The 21,045-nt window shown below is 41.1% G+C and overlaps 1 protein-coding gene across 5 annotated transcripts in view; it reads right to left on the minus strand.

Moving 5' to 3' along the window:
• LOC139366094 (kelch-like protein 4) overlaps positions 1-21,045 on the minus strand; it is a 49,087-nt gene that overhangs the window by 18,932 nt on the left and 9,110 nt on the right. For 2 of the 5 annotated variants that reach the window (XM_071103190.1, XM_071103188.1), the window contains exons 2-6: positions 8,847-8,990; positions 5,919-6,055; positions 4,936-5,132; positions 877-1,092; positions 343-529 (exon numbers count right to left, since the gene is read on the minus strand). In XM_071103190.1, the coding sequence (XP_070959291.1) occupies positions 343-529; positions 877-1,092; positions 4,936-5,132; positions 5,919-6,055; positions 8,847-8,989 (880 nt within the window). In that variant the 5' untranslated portion in view covers position 8,990. Of the gene's footprint in view, positions 1-342; positions 530-876; positions 1,093-4,935; positions 5,133-5,918; positions 6,056-8,846; positions 9,010-21,045 lie in introns of all 5 variants that reach the window. The other 3 variants (XM_071103189.1, XM_071103191.1, XM_071103192.1) reach the window with 2 other exon arrangements.

Here is a 21,045-nt window from a genome sequence, read left to right on the forward strand (position 1 = left end):
CTGAAGTCTGGAACAATAAAAACGTTGACGTGGTCGGGCGAGATCGACGGTGACGTCACACGTTAGCGGGCGTCCATCTTGGTAATGATCAAAACTCATTGATCGAAACCTGTGGATGTCACACCCTGATCTGCTTCACCTGTCTTTGTTCTTGTCTCCACCCTGAGACTATGCAGCGCACCTTATTCCCTATATCGAGCTCTAGTCAAAAGTAGTGCACTATATAGGGGAGTAGGGTGCCCTTTGGGATGCAAAACCCTGTATAGGGCACTTCTTTTGACCAGAGCCCTATGGACCTAGTGCACTATATAGAGGGAGAAGGGAATGCAGAGTAGGTCTAACCCTTGGTAGCGTCCATGCCTCCCACAGCGTAGAGTACTCCTACAGTGGACTTCCTGGGTTTGGTCCTGGGGCTCTGGAACATGAGGCGACGCTCTGGCAGCAGATGGTACTTCATGGCTTCCATTAGAAGCTTCTGGCATTCCAGGTCATCTGAGAACATGGTGTTGTTCTCCAGGTCAGCTAGGAGCTGGAATTAAAGGGGAGTTATTTTCTGTTCAGTTCAGTAAATCGTTATTATATCTTAATGGCGATTTTAAGTGCAGCATAAAAAAAAGATGTATGAAAATACACAACACGTACAAAAAAAACAGTGTGATTGTATAACCTCAATGTACTTATTTCAACCCGGAAGCAGTAACATTCAACCAGGAAGCAGTAACATTCAACCAGGAAGCAGTAACATTCAACCAGGAAGCAGTAACATTCAACCAGGAAGCAGTAACCAGTAAGGGTCCATTGTCCTCTGGTCAAATGTAGTGCACTATATAGTGAATAGGGTGCCATTTAGGATGAAGTCATTGATAACCTACTGACTACCTGTGGAGGTAGAAGAGGCAGGCGGATTTCGGCCAGGAGCACCCCAAGGTCCTGCTGGCGATGCTGAACGTCGAACCGCACCCACATCATCAGAGCCTGGAAAACGGTCTCCTCATCTGGTATGTTTATGTCGTCACTGGCCAAGAGTTTGACGATCTCAGCCGTAGGAAGCAGGAGAAACTCCTGGTTCTGAATCACCTCTAGGAAGTGCTCCTGAAACAGGGATGTAATCAGGAAGGAGGATTTAGAGGGAAAGGGAAAAATATTGCAACCCAATCTTACAGATGAGGGTCACCAAAACCCTGGTTTCATCTGGACGTTGGGTTGCAAAATACAAAATACATGCAATTTTCAGGTGTTGCCTGGATAGAAAAGACAATGTATAAATGAAAGAAGACATCACTTGTTGCATGTAGAAGTTAGTCATTCATTGGGTAAGTAAGTACATTAGGTTGATAAATCGGTTAAGTAGATCCAGGGTAAACGTTTTGTCGGTAGGTGGATTGTTGTTTACAACAACAAATTAATTATCCATGTACCCGAAATCAGGAGTAGAATTATACACTCTTGGAGAACGTGATTAAGAAACAGCCCGAGCTGTCAGTCTCAGGAGCTCAATATACAGTCAATACCGACCGAATGCCTCGTTTGTTACTCGGATGATGGATTCTCAGAATTTGACTGACATAGGAAGAAATCAGTGGATAAATCGGACGGTGAACTTATTTAAACCTAATGAGCAACAAAATGTGGACATCAATGCTGCTAACATGGGCCAACATGACCTCTAAGCCACAGAGCGGAAAGGAAAGGGGTGGGGGGGGTGTACCTAGTCAGTAGTAGAACTGAATGCATTCAACTGGGATGTGTCATCCGTATTTACCACAGATTAATCACGTAACTGTTATCAGATCTCTGTGCTAGTAGAGAACATAGCGACAACACACGGCCAGAAATGTAATGAATAAAAATGTTCTGATTTCATAGCAAGTGATTTAACTGTTAATCTGAAACTTAGTCAGTATGGGGTCAAATACACCGTAACAGTCAGATTGGTGCTAGTTTAGCAAATAAAGAGTATGTTCAATCTGGAGCTCGCTATACATCTTTATAAAGATTCATTTTCCTGTTGTTGGTCATCATCCCAGGCTATAACCAGGCTATAAACACAGTACATGTATATATACTACGGCTTTGTGTTATTGTCTCTACTAAGCGTCTTCAATGACTCTCTCTGGATAGTACCAGATGATGCTATATAAAAGCCCTTTATGCTGCTTTGTATTGTTCAACATGCAGGAGATATAAAGGACTAGAACAAAATCTGTTGTCTAGGAACAAGACCCTGAGCTGTTATCTATTGCACCAGCAATAATAAATGTTGACACATTTAACATTTGCTTAGATGCAAGTGCCCTAACAATTACGAAAAGTAAGCATTATTAATTTAATCATTAATCTGTTACAAATTACAGTTGGCTTCACAGAATCTATCGTGATTGGGCTTTAGTATCTTAGCAGCGACAAGCCTAATGAAATTAGTCTCCTTCAGTGATCTGTTCTGGTAATCGAGAAGGACAGATCTTACAACTTACACGCTGTTGTTTGACGTTGGTATAGATTCATTATTTGTAATTACCATCAGCCAGAATGCTGACAACAACTTAATACATAGATTGTGCTGGCTACACTGCAGACTCTTCGATTCACAGACATGTACAGTGTGAGTCCAAAATGGCACCTTATTCCCTATATAGTGCACTACTTTCAACCAGAGCCCTAATCCCTATATAGTGCACTACTTTAGACCAGAGCCCTAATCCCTATATAGTGCGCTACTTTAGACCAGAGACCTATTCCCTATATAGTGCACTACTTTCAACCAGAGCCCTATTCCCTATATAGTGCACTACTTTGTACTAGAGCCCTAATCCCTATATAGTGCACTACTTTCAACCAGAGCCCTATTCCCTATATAGTGCAATACTTTCCACCAGAGCCCTATTCCCTATATAGTGCACTACTTTCAACCAGAGCCCTATTCCCTATATAGTGCACTACTTTAGACCAGAGCCCTATTCCCTATATAGTGCACTACTTTCAACCAGAGCCCTAATCCCTATATAGTGCGCTACTTTAGACCAGAGCCCTAATCCCTATATAGTGCACTACTTTCAACTAGAGCCATATTCCCTATATAGTGCACTACTTTCAACCAGAGCCCTATTCCCTATATAGTGCACTACTTTCAACCAGAGCCCTATTCCCTATATAGTGCAATACTTTCCACCAGAGCCCTAATCCCTATATAGTGCACTACTTTCAACCAGAGCCCTATTCCCTATATAGTACAATACTTTCCACTAGAGCCATATTCCCTATATAGTGCGCTACTTTAGACCAGAGCCCTATTCCCTATATAGTGCGCTACTTTAGACCAGAGACCTATTCCCTATATAGTGCGCTACTTTAGACCAGAGCCCTATTCCCTATATAGTGCACTACTTTAGACCAGAGCCCTATTCCCTATATAGTGCACTACTTTCAACCAGAGCCCTATTCCCTATATAGTACACTACTTTAGACCAGAGCCCTATTCCCTATATAGTGCACTACTTTCAACCAGAGCCCTATTCCCTATATAGTGCACTACTATAGACCAGAGCCCTAATCCCTATATAGTGCACTACTTTAGACCAGAGCCCTATTCCCTATATAGTGCACTACTTTAGACCAGAGCCCTATTCCCTATATAGTGCACTACTTTCAACCAGAGCCCTATTCCCTATATAGTACACTACTTTAGACCAGAGCCCTATTCCCTATATAGTACACTACTTTCAACCAGAGACCTATTCCCTATATAGTACACTACTTTTAACCAGAGCCCTATTCCCTATATAGTGCACTACTTTCAACCAAAACCCTGTGGGCCCTGGTCAAAAGCAGTGTACGATATAGTGAATCGGATGCCATTTCAGACACACCCCATTCATTCTACAAGAAGACAAACCTGAGGTAAGAAACAGTGGGGAAAAGAAACTACCCAAGTGTCTACCCAAGAAGAAAGATTTTTAAAAATGTGCATGAGATACTTTGGTTGAGTTTGTTTAGTTGAAACAGAAATTCTAGCACTAATCTGAAATGTTTTTGTTTTTTTAACGAAGGCTAATTCTGACAAAAGCCTACTGAAATCTAACGTGAAGACTTTAACAACAGGGCCTTGGTCAAAGAAAGCAGGTCATGGTTTAGGACACAGCATGATTGAGTCTATATAGAGGGAAAAGTACACTTCCTCTCACAAAGGAACAGGATTTCACAAAACATAGAACATCCATACAGCGTAAACTAGCGGAAAAATAACATCCTTATCAAAATAACAAGCTGTTGATTCAGAACCCAGATGACAGTTGTACAGGAAGCTCTGTGACTCTCCGTCTGTGTACTAAATGGTACCCTATTCCCTATATGGTGCACTTGGCTCTGGTCAAAAGGTAGTGCACTATATAGCAAATAAGGTGCAATTTGGACCATTTCTTCCATGTTCCTTATTGGAGGGATTGAACAGGAAGTGGTCGTGCATAGATGAAACTCACTGTCCTAGACAGGGCTCTATTTAAACAGAGCCCAGTAGATAGAACAACTATCTCCATAAGTTGTTTACTTCGTCAGTCGGAGACAGCAGAGGACATTATATATTAAATAAATGCTGGATCTTCTCGATCCCGTGGAAAATGTTTGAAATAAATATTACAGCTGTTTTTTGGAAAACCCCAACCTGCCTGTCAAAACATCAGCCGACATGTCTCAACGTTATTAGATCCACAAATTAGCTAACCTTGATCCAAGAAAGGACAACACAAATGTATTTCAATCAAATCCTAGAGTTTAAAAGGATATTTGTACTTTAGCTAAGCATTCAATGGCATTCAACCCTAACAATGTGATGTAAACCTAATGCAACCTCCAAAGGAACACGTGCAAACAGCCCAAAAAAAACATATTTGAATGTAATTTTTTGGAGTTTAGGCTGTGTAAATCTGGTTAGATTCCTACCATAGTGTAGTTGTGGGCCACGTTGAGCAGATCCATGCATCCCTGGGCGTCAGCGAAGGAGCGTATCCCCAGGCAGTTAGATGGATGGAGTTGTTTCATGAGGAAGTTACAGCAGACCTCAATGACTTGTGAGAGCTGCAGAAGGCAGGCTGCAGCCAATAGACTCTCTATGGTCTCCTCCTTCAATTCAAGGACACCTGCAACATTAACAAGATATGTTGTCACAGAGAACAATGGAAGTAGAGCTTCATATGAGCTCCCAAAACTTTACCAGGCCTGGGGCACAGAGGAGAAAATAACTAAAAACATCACCAGGCCAGGGGCACAGGGGAGAAAATTACTAAAAACATCACCAGGCCTGGACAGGGGAGAAAATAACTAAAAACATCACCAGGCCTGGGATAGAGGGGAGAAAATTACTAAAAACATCACCAGGCCTGGGCAGGGGAGAAAGTAACTAAAAACATCACAAGGCCTGGGTCACAGGGGAGAAAATTACTAAAAACATAACCAAGCCTGGGCAGGGGAGAAAATCACTAAAAACATCACCAGGCCTGAGGCACAGGGGAGAAAATTACTAAAAACATCACCAGGCCTGGGCAGGGGAGAAAGTTACTAAAAACATCACCAGGCCTGGGCCACAGGGGAGAAATTACTAAAAACATCACCAGGCCTGGGGCACAGGGGATACAATTAATAAAGACATCACCAGGCCTGGGTCACAGGGGAGAAAATCACTAAAAACATCACCAGGCCTGGACAGGGGAGAAATGGCAGATTGACAGATGTGGGGATTTGATGCTGCCCTTTAAACACCAGCCGGCTCCATGGGTATTACTGGGTGGATACGTTCAAATGGCACCATTTTCCTCATTTAGAGTGTTGTTTTGACCAAGCACTTTGGGCCGTGGTCCAAAGTAGTGCACTTCATAGGAAATAGGGTGTCATTTGAGATACATAAATGAGTGTTGCGGAGTACTCACCAGTGTAGGCAAAGTGGACCAGAGATCTCAAGGCTTCTGGATCCACCCCCTCCATCTTGATCTCCTCCTGTTTGGCCTCTCTCACGTCGCTGGTGAACATGGCAGCAAAGTAGTCAGATACTGCACTGAGGACCAATCTGTATGGGACAACATCAACAAGTTAGTTGTCAGAGAATGCACTGAGGAGGGAGCTGAGAGGGAGCTCTGATGAGAGAGGCCTGTAATTTTCATCATAGGCACACTTCAACCATGACAGACAAAATGAGAAAAAAAATCCAGAAAATCACATTGTAATGAATTTATTTGCAAATTATGGTGGAAAATAAGTATTTGGTCACCTACAAACAAGCAAGATTTCTGGCTCTCACAGACCTGTAACTCATTCTTTAAGAGGCTCCTCTGTCCTCCACTCGTTACCTGTATTAATGGCACCTGTTTGAACTTGTTATCAGTATAAAAGACACCTGTCCACAACCTCAAACAGTCACACTCCAAACTCCACTATGGCCAAGACCAAAGAGCTGTCAAAGGACACCAGAAACAAAATTGTAGACCTGCACCAGGCTGGGAAGACTGAATCTGCAATAGGTAAGCAGCTTGGTTTGAAGAAATCAACTGTGGGAGCAATTATTAGGAAATGGAAGACATTCAAGACCACTGATAATCTCCCTCGATCTGGGGCTCCACGCAAGATCTCACCCCGTTGGGTCAAAATGATCACAAGAACGGTGGGCAAAAATCCCAGAACCACAAGGGGGGACCTAGTGAATGACCTGCAGAGAGCTGGGACCAAAGTAACAAAGCCTATCATCAGTAACACACTACGCCGCCAGGGACTCAAATCCTGCAGTGCCAGACCTGTCCCCCTGCTTAAGCCAGGACATGTCCAGGCCCGTCTGAAGTTTGCTAGAGAGAATTTGGATCATCCAGAAGAAGATTGGGAAAATGTCATATGGTCAGATGAAACCAAAATATAACTTTTTGGTAAAAACTCAACTCGTCGTGTTTGGAGGATAAATAATGCTGAGTTGCATCCAAAGAACACCATACCTACTGTGAAGCATGGGGGTGGAAACATCATGCTTTGGGGCTGTTTTTCTGCAAAGAGACCAGGACGACTGATCCGTGTAAAGGAAAGAATGAATGGGGCCATGTATCGTGAGCTTTTGAGTGAAAACCTCCTTCCATCAGCAAGGGCATTGAAGATGAACCGTGGCTGGGTCTTTCAGCATGACAATGATCCCAAACCCCCCGCCCGAGCAACAAAGGAGCGGCTTCGTAAGAAGCATTTCAAGGTCCTGGAGTGGCCTAGCCAGTCTCCAGATCTCAACCCCATATAAAATATTTGGAGGGAGTTGAAAGTCCAAAACATCACTGCTCTAGAGGAGATCTGCATAGAGGAATGGGCCAAAATACCAGCAACAGTGTGTGAAAACCTTGTGAAGACTTACAGAAAACATTTGACCTCTGTCTTTGCCTACAAAGGGTATATAACAAAGTATTGATATAAACTTTTGTTTTTGACCAAATACTTATTTTCCACCATAAATTGCAAATAAATTAATTAAAAATCTTACAATGTGATTTTCTGGATTTTTTTTTCTCATTTTGTCTGTCATAGTTGAAGTGTACCTATGATGAAAGTTAATTGGTGGCTGACTAAATGCTTTTTTGCCCCACTATATATCAGACAGACAGTATACCAGGTGGTATATCAGACAGACAGTATACCAGGTGGTGTATCAGACAGATAGTATACCAAGTGGTATGTCAGACAGACAGTATTCCAGGTGGTATGTCAGACAGACAGTATACCATGCGGTATATCAGACAGACAGTTTACCAGCTTGAGCAATTATGGTGCCATGTTTTCACATATAGCCCTGAATCCAACTTTGATTTACAAGTAGAATGGTTGGCTGGCTGGGTGTTTCAGTGATGTTAGGACACACCTCAGTGATTTACAAGTAGAATGACTGACTGGCTGGCTGGGTGTTTCAGTGATGTTGGGACACACCTCAGTGATTTACAGGTAGATTGACTGACTGGCTGGCTGGGTGTTTCAGTGATGTTGGGACACACCTCATGGATTCTCTAACTGCCCCTAACAGCTTCCCCTTGTGTTCTGCATAACGACATCCAATTTGTTGAACCAGCGCATGAAAAAAATAGAAATGAAAGTATCTCATAAACAACATTTACAATTACTACCAACAGATAAAAGACTCAAGAGTTATAATTGTGTTTCTGTCTCCGTCTGGTTTGCTTCACAAGTCTGCTGATGTAAAAAGCTGTAATGGGGAGTAATTATTAAAAGCTGCTAAGCACAAGGAAATTAGTTTTCTTTGGGATGTGTTTACTAAGAATACAGAGGATATTATGGTCTGTCCTCTACAGAACAACTTTTGTACATGCATGATATATTCGGGTTGTACTAACTGTCATGTAAATGATTTATATTTACGTTTATGTTATTTATGTTTTTTCGATTGCCCTGTTGAAGCCATGCAAACACGTTTTATCAAAGTCTGTGGGGTTTATTTTTGTTGCTTTTTTAAAATCACACCCACTCAGTAAACAGTCATTTCTGGGTCCTCAAATTGCTAATTGACGCAGGCCCTTCTGAAATAAGAGCACCTCTGATTAATTAGATAGTACTAATGACTGTACAGTTGATCAACGTCTTGTGTTGTCTGAGATGGTGGTCAGTGAAAGGACTCTTACATGTGGCTATCTTAATAATATTGGTTACCTATATAGTGTCCTACTTTTAACTAAAGCCCTATGGGCCGTGGTCAAAAGTAGTGCACTTTATAGGGAATAGGGTGTCACTTGGGACACAGACATATTGATCCTGAAGTGTTTCCAGGAGAGCTCTAACCCAGTGGGCAGGTGAAATTAAATTTAAGAAGAGCAGCAGGCACTGACCTGTGAGCCGGGATCTTATGATCTCCTGCTATCAAGACAACATCACACAGCTGCTTGTGCTGAAGATAGGTCTCCATCTTGCGAAAGGTTTCTTCCGCATGGTTTGTAGCCTGGAAGAACTCATCCGAGCCGTTGGAGCTCATCCTAGAGGAGGAAGAGGAAGAGGAGGAGGTGGAGGAGGAGGAGGAGGAGGAGGAGGAGGAGGAGAAGGAGGAGGGGTAGGAGGAAGAGGAGGAGGATATATGTATATGTAAATAATCATGGTTATAGCCCTACACGGAAGAAGTTACATGACCATATAATGCTACTAATTTTTGAGACCAGACATGGGACTGTGAATAGAACATATTATTTGATAAGTGGAATGCAATCCACATTTGGTAGTATTCCAACCCCCCCCCCTCCCCCCCCACCCACCCACCCACCCACACACACACACACACACACACACACACACACACACACACACACACAAACACACACACACACACACACACACACACACACACACAGAAACCGAGAGACGTACAGTCCCAATAGGAGAACTCTTTAAATAATATTTTTGGTTCCAGGTAGAACCTTTTTCGGGTTTACACTTTACACAGAGGTTTCTACTGTACATGGGGACAGTCGAAGAACCTTTTTGGAGCCCTTTTTTCAAAGAGTGTACCTCGCAGACCTAAAAGGTATATTGTATCACAATCAAAGTAACACAGTCAGCATAGTGATATGACAAAACCCAACTTGCTGTGCGGCAGGCAAACATCATTTTATAGGCTAAACCGGCATCTTTCAGTAAGTTAATATCGCAGAGGTATAGTAAGTTACTATGTCAGAGGTACAGTAAGTTACTATGTCAGAGGTTCAGTAAGTCAATATGTCAGAGGTACAGTAAGTCAATATGTCAGAGGTACAGTAAGTTACTATGTCAGAGGTACAGTAAGTCAATATGTCAGAGGTACAGTAAGTTACTATGTCAGAGATACAGTAAGTTACTATGTCAGAGGTACAGTAAGTCACTATGTCAGAGGTTCAGTAAGTCAATATGTCAGAGGTACAGTAAGTTACTATGTCAGAGGTACAGTAAGTTACTATGTCAGAGGTACAGTAAGTTACTATGTCAGAGGTACAGTAAGTTACTATGTCAGAGGAACAGTAAGTTACTATGTCAGAGGAACAGTAAGTACGAGGTAAGTACTACTTATAGGTAAGTACTGCAGAACTAAAGCAATGATACTCGTTACATTGGTACAATGAGTGCGTACCTAGCAGACCTGAAAGGTATTTTGTATCACAATCGAAGTAACACAGTCATCATAGTGATATGACAAAACACAACTTGCTGTGCGGCAGGCAAACATAATTTTATAGACTAAACCGCCATCTTTCTCCACCAGTCTAAGCCGAATAAAAAGTGTAACAACTAAATTGCGTACCTAGGTGGATAAAGAAACTGAGCGCTAACTCCAACGGGACAGGCTGCTTACAAATCTAGGCAACTCCCGCCTCGCCTTCCAAACAAAATGTGTTTTTTTTTTTAGACATGGACTAAGCAAGCGAGCTGGCTTCCAGTTTACAGTATTGTGTTAATTCTATATTTTGAGCCCCGCTCCCCAAAGACCGGAAGATTACATGCTGTTTTACAGAGTATAAATAATCCTTCAGACTTGTGGCAAATAATTCAGGCCAGTTACTTTGGTGTCCTTCACGGGGGGGGGGGGGAGCAAATCCACTTGCTGACATTTAAGTCGTTTGTTACACTGAAATAATCAGTCGCAACTGTCAGAGAGAATTAACCGATTCTAAAAGTTGTTTCTATGAGGAGATTCATAGTTTTCTAAGTTTTTTGGATCACACTGTGACATGGGAGAATGTACAGAAATGTCAACATCTATGACGGGTATGTTATCAGTCTACACCACCACAGAAACAGAATCCACACATACAGGACAACTTGTGGCTTTTGACTTTTCAGAAAATATTTTATATATACTTGAGGCTGTGGACCACAGCCTATTGTAGAGACCTTTATTGGGGAGCTTTATGATAAATCCATCTGTAGATTATTGCCCTGTCTGACTCAGGGAGTCTTGCGCTCATACCAAATAGATCCCTATTCCCTATATAGTGAACTACTTTTGACCAGGGCCCACAGGGGGCCATTTGGTACATTGATTGCAACATGAAACTAGACTGAATAAGGACTGGGACTGTAAAACTGAGATGTATCACCTCTGTACGGGCTCAAAGGAACGCTGTAAAGCTTTTGGAGGTACAGTAAGTTAATATGTCAGAGGTACAGTAAGTTAACATGTCAGAGGTACAGTAAATGAATATGTCAGAGGTACAGTAAGTTACCATGTCAGAGGTACAGTAAGTTACTATGTCAGAGATACAGTAAGTTACTATGTCAGAGGAACAGTAAGTTACTAAGTCAGAGGTACAGTAAGTTAACATGTCAGAGGTACAGTAAATGAATATGTCAGAGGTACAGTAAGTTACTATGTCAGAGATACAGTAAGTTACTATGTCAGAGGTACAGTAAATTACTATGTCAGAGATACAGTAAGTTACTATGTCAGAGGAACAGTAAATTACTATGTCAGAGATACAGTAAGTTACTATATCAGAGGAACAGTAAGTTACTATGTCAGAGGTACAGTAAGTTACTATGTCAGAGGTACAGTAAGTAATTATGTCAGAGGTACAGTAAGTTACTATGTCAGAGGCACAGTAAGTTAATATGTCAGAGGTACAGTAAGTTACTATGTCAGAGGTACAGTGAGTTACTATGTCAGAGGTACAGTAAATTACTATGTCAGAGATACAGTAAGTTACTATGTCAGAGGAACAGTAAATTAATATGTCAGAGGTACAGTAAGTTACTATGTCAGAGGTACAGTAAGTTAACATGTCAGAGGCACAGTAAATTAATATGTCAGAGGTACAGTAAATTACTATGTCAGAGGAACAGTAAATTACTATGTCAGAGGAACGGTAAGTTACTATGTCAGAGGTACAGTAAGTTACTATGTCAGAGGTACAGTAAGTTACTATGTCAGAGATACAGTAAGTTACTATGTCAGAGGAACAGTAAATTACTATGTCAGAGGAACAGTAAATTACTATGTCAGAGGAACAGTAAGTTACTATGTCAGAGGTATAGTAAATTACTATGTCAGAGATACAGCAAATTACTATGTCAGAGGAACAGTAAATTACTATGTCAGAGATACAGTAAGTTACTATGTCAGAGGAACAGTAAGTTACTATGTCAGAGATACAGTAAGTTACTATGTCAGAGATACAGTAAGTTACTATGTCAGAGGAACAGTAAGTTACTATTTCAGAGATACAGTGAGTTACTATGTCAGAGGAACAGTAAATTACTATGTCAGAGGTACAGTAAGTTACTATGTCAGAGATACAGTAAGTTACTATGTCAGAGGTTCAGTAAGTCAATATGTCAGAGGTACAGTAAGTTACTATGTCAGAGGTACAGTAAATTACTATGTCAGAGATACAGTAAGTTACTATGTCAGAGGAACAGTAAGTTACTATGTCAGAAGTACAGTAAATTACTATGTCAGAGATACAGTAAGTTACTATGTCAGAGATACAGTAAGTTACTATGTCAGAGGAACAGTAAATTACTATGTCAGAGATACAGTAAGTTACTATGTCAGAGATACAGTAAGTTACTATGTCAGAGGTACAGTAAGTTAACATGTCAGAGGTACAGTAAGTTACAATGTCAGAGGTACAGTAAGTTACTATGTCAGAGGTACAGTGAGTTAACATGTCAGAGGTACAGTAAATGAATATGTCAGAGGAACAGTAAATTAATATGTCAGAGGTACAGTAAGTTACTATGTCAGAGATACAGTAAGTTACTATGTCAGAGGAACAGTAAGTTACTATGTCAGAGGTACAGTAAGTTAACATGTCAGAGGTACAGTAAATTAATATGTCAGAGGTACAGTAAGTTACTATGTCAGAGGAACAGTAAATTATCATGTCAGAGATACAGTAAGTAACTATGTCAGAGGAACAGTAAATGACTATGTCAGAGATACAGTAAGTTACTATGTCAGAGGTTCAGTAAGTCAATATGTCAGAGGTACAGTAAGTTACTATGTCAGAGGTACAGTAAGTTACTATGTCAGAGGTACAGTAAGTTACTATGTCAGAGGAACAGTAAGTTACTATGTCAGAGGTACAGTAAGTTACTATGTCAGAGATACAGTAAGTTACTATGTCAGAGGAACAGTAAATTACTATGTCAGAGGAACAGTAAGTTACTATGTCAGAGGAACAGTAAATTACTATGTCAGAGGAACAGTAAATTACTATGTCAGAGGAACAGTAAGTACGAGGTAAGTACTGCAGAACTAAAGCAGCGATACTCGTTACTCCTCGTAACCCTTGAAGGAGGTGTCAAAATGTTTTTTGAAGTCCAGCATTGTAGTGAATAGCACGGGTAGGGAATAACCGATTTTAAAACATTCATCGCAGTTGAATGTCATAAGAACGTCAAGCACCTAACACTGCAAGCAAAATCTCAGTTTCCTTCCAGATTATGTTCATCCCTAATGGCACCTATTATATGCACAGTGCACAATCTAGGGAATAGAGTGCCAATCTGGGCTCAGCCATTGCATTGTTTTTCTACAGTTCTCTGTCTACTAGCTGTAGGGTCACAGATACGGCAACTTCCTCCTCCCACACCCTCCACCCAGTAACTGAACACTGTGGAGCTTGATTTATTAAGCAGAAATAACTACGGATCTGATCGATTACAACACAGCAATACTGCCATAATCTGATAGATTACAACACAGAAATACTGCCTTAATCTGATAGATTACAACACAGAAATACTGCCTTAATCTGATAGATTACAACACAGCAATACTGCCTTAATCTGATCGATTACAACACAGCAATACTGCCTTAATCTGATCGATTACAACACAGCAATACTGCCTTAATCTGATCGATTACAACACAGCAATACTGCCTTAATCTGATCGATTGCAACACAGCAATACTGCCTTAATCTGATCGATTACAACACAGCAATACTGCCTTAATCTGATCGATTACAACACAGCAATACTGCCTTAATCTGATCGATTACAACACAGCAATACTGCCTTAATCTGATCGATTACAACACAGCAATTATGCCTTAATCTGATAGATTACAACACAGCAATACTTCCTTAATATAATAGTTTACAACACAGAAATTAATTGTGCCTTAATCTGATAGATACAACAATGTAAATATATTGCTGTAATATGACAGATTCAACAACATAAATACATTTCTCTAATATGATAGATTCAACAAAATAGCTACCAGTATGCCAATCTGTAACAGCAGCACCATTAAACTGTTTTCGGGACCTATATCACACCATTATCTGACAAAGTAAGTTCAAAATGAGTCTGAAAAAAGGGTACTTTCAAATATCAACTATATTAAAACTCTGTCTTTAGGGTGGCAGGTAGCCTAGCGGTTAGAGCGTTGGGCCAGTAACCAGAAGGTTGCTGGATTGAAGGGGTTTGGGTTAAATGCGGAAGACACATTTCAGTTGAACACATTCAGTTGAACAACTGACTAGTTATCCCCCCCTTTCTCCTTTCTTCTATTGAATATCTAGTTGGCCTACGCTACATTTTAGAATATTTTATGTAATAATAATCTATAATATAATCCATTAAGCAGACACTTTTATCCAAAGCAATTTACAGTCATGCATGTATACATTTTGAAAAGGGCCGTCCCGACGGTCGCAGCGTTTCAAGCACCATGGTCTACCAGCAGCCAACAGAGGACCTGATTGGATATTTGCACGTCTCCTAGGATTACTCATTCCAAAGCAATATTTAAAGGTCATGGTTTATAAATCCTATTATAACTATAAGTGTGATCAGGATTACGGCAGCTAGCCTACTTCCCCCCATCTCTCTCTCTCTCTGCATTAGGTTGGTAAAGAAACTACTCAGACAAAGACCCACATGGCATGCCAAGTCGTCCACATAGAGTAACCTAGTCCATTAGATAATGTTATGTCTCTGCTTCCTTTATGGTAAATCTGCCATGCTAGCATTCAAATGTGTTGAGCAGAGAGAGTCATATTCATTCATTCATTCATTCATTCATTTATTCATTCATTCATTCATTCATTCATTCAGTGATATCACTTCATCCCAGCAGTCAAACAAGAGACTACCAAGCCTGAGCTGCAGATAATTCTGTCCCCCACCACCCTCACCATACTAACAGTCAGATCTCTAATGGTTTATGTCTGCTGTTTCATTTGTTGTTACAGATATCCTTTAATATGAGTATATCCGTGTGGCCTAAAGGCTAGCCAGCTTCTTTAACAGTATGGCATCTTTGTGTCTGTATCTACCAGAGGTATCTGGTCGAGAGAACAACCAAAGGTCTCTTTGTGTCTGTATCTACCAGAGGTATCTGGTCGAGAGAACAACCAAAGGTCTCTTTGTGTCTGTATCTACCAGAGGTATCTGGTCGAGAGAACAACCAAAGGTCTCTTTGTGTCTGTATCTACCAGAGGTATCTGGTCGAGAGAACAACCAAAGGTCTCTTTGTGTTTGAGAGCACGTGGAGGAAAATTGCTACGGCAATTAATGGAGAATGGTTATTGCCCCCAATATATCTCTCCCTCCCCTCTATTACGACCCCGCTCTGTGAGTCCCAAATAGCACCCTATTCCCTGGTCAATAGTAGTGCACTATATATGGAATAGGGTGCTATTTGGGACAACGCCATGTGTTGTAGATTATATCAGTAAAGTAGTGTTGTAACTGTGTTTTCTTGTCAGCTTAATGTCTACCAAGCCTTGATAGATAATGAAGGCTATAGCCGGTGAGATATTGATTATTTTTTTTCAATATTGAATAATATGTCAAGGGAGGAGGAAACCGTGAGTTGGTTTAAATCGAAAGGCATCAATCTGACGTTTAAAAAAAAAAATTATACACTTTAGCAATTTAGCAGTCACTTCTCCAGAGAGACTTACAGGAGCAATTAGGGTTAAGAGTCTTGCACAAGGGCACATCAACAGATTTTAGTCAAAAACTAGAGAACTTTCGGTTACTGGCCTAACACTCTTAATCGCTAGGTTACCTGCCGCCCTTTAGAATTAGTGGTTTCATTTGCTGACTCAATCGTTCACATTTACAGCAGTGTGTGAGTGTTCCAAGCATTTGCTGATATGTCATATGTGTATAAAATATGCTTGATGTGCTGCTGAAAACATATTAAATGTAGAAATATAGTATTTGCAGTGGTAAGGAAAACTACATTCAATTCCTTAGTGGGATTTGGCATTCCACATACATATATGACCTATATGATTACTCTGCCGAGGCCTGGGGGACTTCAGGAAAGTGGAAATGTACATTTAAGTGGAAAATGTGCATGTGTTAGCAAACCACTTCCCCTAGTTTGCTGATGGCGGTTTTAAGGAACATCAAGATCCGCACAATGTTTGCAATAATAAGAACGCTCATACAGTTAGTTAGTTACCTGTTTGGCTAGGTCAATAGCAACACATTTGAAGAATAGAAACAAAACAACATTTTAATTGTAAAAGTGGTTGTTTGATTTCTTTGTATCTTGAAGTTTTTGTAAGAAATTCCTTTGTTATTAGGCTATACATCCTCCTACTGCTCGCGTATTCCACAAGCATTATGGGATTTGGGTCTACATCAGACTGGGTGTCAACCACCAACTGAGAGCCTATAAGCCATCATGAAAAACAACTGAGTTACTGCCGTTGACAGGGAGAAGGATTTGGTGTTTCTCTTCCAAGACGTTTGAGGGGGAATTGAGATATCATTTACTCATGGTTAAAGCTGCTGACTCAAACTTCTGTTAGTGTTTTGTAAGAAGAGGTTCTATTTATTTGGGGTTATGTTGTATATTTCAGAGAAAGCAGGGTGAAACGTTGCTTGTTTGGCAGCAATGAGAGGTCGTTTGGATGTCAGTGATGAGCATATAGGAGCTCTCCGATGTTGCAGTGATATATATTGGTTGGGGGTGGGTTTATATATTTTTTTTACCTTTTGAGGATCTGAGGACCCATGACCAAATCTTTTCAGTCTCCTGAGGGGGAATAGGTTTCGTCGTGCCCTCTTCACGATTGTCTTGGTTTGCTTGGACCATGTTAGTTTGTTGGTGACGTGGACACCAAGGAACTTGAAGCTCTCAACCTGCTCCACTGCAGCCCTGTCGATAAGAATGGGGGCGTGCACGGTCCTCCTTTTCCTGTAGTCCACAATCATCTTGTTTGTCTTGATCACGTTGAGGGAGAGATTGTTGTCCTGGCACCACACGGCCAGGTGTCTGACCTCCTCACTATATGCTGTCTCAATGTTGTCGGTGATCAGGCCGACCACTGTTGTGTCATCGGCAAATTTAATGATGGTGTTGGAGTTGTGCCTGGCCATGCAGTCATGAGTGAACAGGGAGTACAAGAGGGGACTACGCACACACCCCTGAGAGGCCCCTGTGTTGAGGATCAGCGTGGCGGATGTGTTGTTACCTACCCTTACCACCTGGGGGCAGGCCTGTCAGGAAGTCCAGAATCCAGTTGCAGAGGGAGGTGTTAAGTCCCAGTGTCCTTAGCTTAGTGATGAGCTATGGTGTTGAACGCTGAGCTGTAGTCAATGAACAACATTCTCACATAGGTGTTCCTTTTGTCCAGGTGGGAAAGGGCACTGTGGAGTGCAATAGAGATTGCACAATCTGTGGATCTGTTTGGGCGGTATGCAAATTAGAGTGTGTCTAGGGTTTCTGGGATGATGGTGTTGATGTGAGCCATGACCAACCTTTCAAAGCACTTCATGGCTACAGACGTGAGTGCTATGGGTCGGTAGTCATTTAGGCAGGTTAGCGTAGTGTTCTTGGGCACAGGAACTATGGTGGTCTGCTTAAAACATGTTGGTATTACAGACTCGGACAGGGAGATGTTGAAAATGTCAGTGAAGACACTTGCCAGTTGGTCAGCGCATGCTCGCAGTACACATTCTGGTAATCCGTCTGGCCCTGCGTCCCTGTGAATGTTGACCTGTTTAAAGGTCTAACTCACATCGGCTGCAGACAGAGTGAACACACAGTTTTCCAGAACAGCTGGTGCTCTCATGCATGTTTCAGTGTTATTTGAATCGATGCGAGCATAGAAGTAGTTTAACTTGTCTGGTAGGCTCGTGTCACTGGGCAGCTCTCGGCTGTGCTTCGCTTTGTAATCTGTAATGGTTTGCAAGGCCCTGCCACCTGTGACGAGCTTCAGAGCCGGTGTAGTATGATTCGATCTTAGTCCTTTGCCTGTTGTCGGAGGGCATAGCGAGATTTCTTAAATAGTTTCCGGGTTAGAGTTCCGCTCCTTGAAAGCGGCAGCTCTAGCCTTTAGCTCATTGCGGATGCTACCTGTAATCCATGGCTTCTGGTTGGGGCATGTACACACGGTCACTGTACGGATTTATGTTTCCCTGCATTAAAGCCCCCGGCTACTAGGAGCGCCGCCTCTGGGTGATTGTTTTCTTGTTTGCTTATTGCGGAATACAGTTCATTCAATGCTGTCTTAGTGCCAGCCTCTGACTGTGGTGGTATGTAAACAGCTACGAAGAATACAGATGAAAACTCTCTCGGTAGGTAGTGTGGTCTACAGCTTATCATGAGATACTCTACCTCAGGCGAGCAATAGCTCAAGACTTCCTTAGATATCGTGCACCAGCTGTTATTTACAAAAATACATAGCCCGCCGCCCCTTGTTTTACCAGATGCCGCTGTTCTATCCTGCCGGTACATCGTATAACCAGCCAGCTGTATGTTGATATTGTCGTCGGTCAGCCACAACTCCGTGAAGCATAAGATGTTACAGTTTTTAATGTCCCATTGGTAGTTTAATCTTCCGGGTAACTCGTCGATTTTATTCTCCAAGGATTACACGTTTGCTAGCAGAATGGAAGGAAGTGGGGGATAATTTGATCGCCTACGAATTCTCAGAAGGCAGCCTGCCCTTTGGCCCCTCTTTCTCCGCCTCCTCTTCACTCAGATCACGGGGATCAGGGCCTGTTCCAGAGGAAGCAGTATGTCCTTCACATCGGGCTCGTCAGAGTCGTGAAAGGAAAAAAATATTCTGCTAGTCTATAGTGAGTAATCGCAGTCCTGATGTCTAGAAGTTATTTTCGGTCATAAGAGACGGTAGCGGCAACATTATGTACAAAATAAGTTAAAAAATGAGTTACAAACATCGCAAATAAACAAACAAAAACATAATGGGCTGGGGGCATATAAAATGTCTGCCTTCTTCTCCAGCGCAATCTCATAGCCCCTCTATTGTTATTTACTGATGCTCTTGAATGATTTGTTATTCGTATCTCTTACCTTTCTAGTTATATTCTTTAAACTGTGTTTTTGTTTAAGGGCTTGTAAGTAAGAGTTTCACTGTGACAAATAAAATAAAACATTTGTAATAATGGTAACATTCTATTACTATTGGTAGCACTATTAATATTGGTAACATTCTATTAATATTGGTTACATTCTATTAATATTTGTAACACTGTTAAAATTGGTAACATTCTATCAATATTGGTAACATTATATTAATATTGGTAGCATTCTACTAATATTGGTAACATTATATTAATATTGGTAGCATTCTACTAATATTGGTAACATTATATTAATATTAGTTACGCTTTATTAATATTGGTAACAATATCAAAATTGGTAACGCTATCAATATTGGTAACATTCTATTAATATTGTTAACAGTCTAGTAATGTTGGTAGCACTCTAGTAATGATGGTAACACTCTAGTAAGGGTGGTAACACTATCAAAATTGGTAACATTCTATTAATATTGGTAACATTCTATTAATATTGGTAACATTCTATTAATATTGGTAACATTCTATAAATATTGGTAACACCATTAATATTATTAACATTCTATCAATATTGGTTACATTCTATTAATATTGGTAACACCATTAATATTATTAACATTCTATCAATATTGGTTACATTCTATTACTATTGGTAACACTATCAATATTGGTAACATTCTATTAATATTGGTAACATTCTATTAATATTGGTAACAGTCTATAAATATTGGTAACATTCTATAAATATTGTGGTTCTCAGTAAAGAAATGGGGTTCCCAGAAGTCCTCGGTAAAGAGATGGTGTCCCCAGACGTTCTCGGTAAAGAAATCGGGTCCCCAGACGTTCTCGGTAAAGAAATGGGGTCCCCAGAAGTTCTCTGTAAAGAGATGGGGTCCCCAGATGTTCTCGGCAAAGAAATGGGGTCACCAGATGTTCTTGGTAAAGAAGTGGGGTCCCCAGACGTTCTTGGTAAAGAAATGGGGTCCCCAGACGTTCTTGGTAAAGACATGGGGTCCCCAGACGTTCTTGGTAAAGACATGGGGTCCCCAGACGTTCTCTGTAAAGACATGGGGTCCCCAGACGTTCTCGGTAAAGAAATGGGGTCCCCAGACGTTCTCGGTAAAGACATGGGGTCCCCAGACGTTCTCGGTAAAGAAATGGGGTCCCCGCTGAATAAGTTTGAATACCACTGATCTACAGGTATAGAAAGCCTTGTTTTGGTATCAGTGTCTGTGAAGGGCTTATCACCTGAGTTTGCCACAGAGGGGATAAAGGGAGACAGATCCTCTTCATCTCTGATTGTCTTTTAGTGCTCACCTTTCAACATCAACACTTGTTTACTTTCCTGCAACAACACAAGCAGAACAAGATATCACCCCAGAAATCCCCTGGAAAATATACTGTCTATAAGATGTACACAACAACAGAAGATCACACAGCCCAAACTCCCAAGGATGTATTTGAACGTAATCCTTTTAGAGGTTGCTTTCCGATAAGATAATATGCCAGAGATGAACTAGCAAATGAACAGCAAAACAGGTAAAGATCGTATGTGTCACATTCGTTGATGGGAAGAATCAGACCAAGGTGCAGCGTGGTAAGCGTACATCTTACTTTATTTGATGAACACCAAAAAACAACATAATATGAATGCAGGCTACACAGCAACAATACAAATTCAAGATCCCACAAACTAAGGTGGGAAAAAAGGCTGCCTAAGTATGATCCCCAATCAGAGACAATGATAGACAGCTGCCTCTGATTG

This window comes from Oncorhynchus clarkii, chromosome 14 (assembly GCF_045791955.1).
Source record: "Oncorhynchus clarkii lewisi isolate Uvic-CL-2024 chromosome 14, UVic_Ocla_1.0, whole genome shotgun sequence".
NCBI classification, from domain to species: Eukaryota; Metazoa; Chordata; class Actinopteri; order Salmoniformes; family Salmonidae; genus Oncorhynchus; species Oncorhynchus clarkii.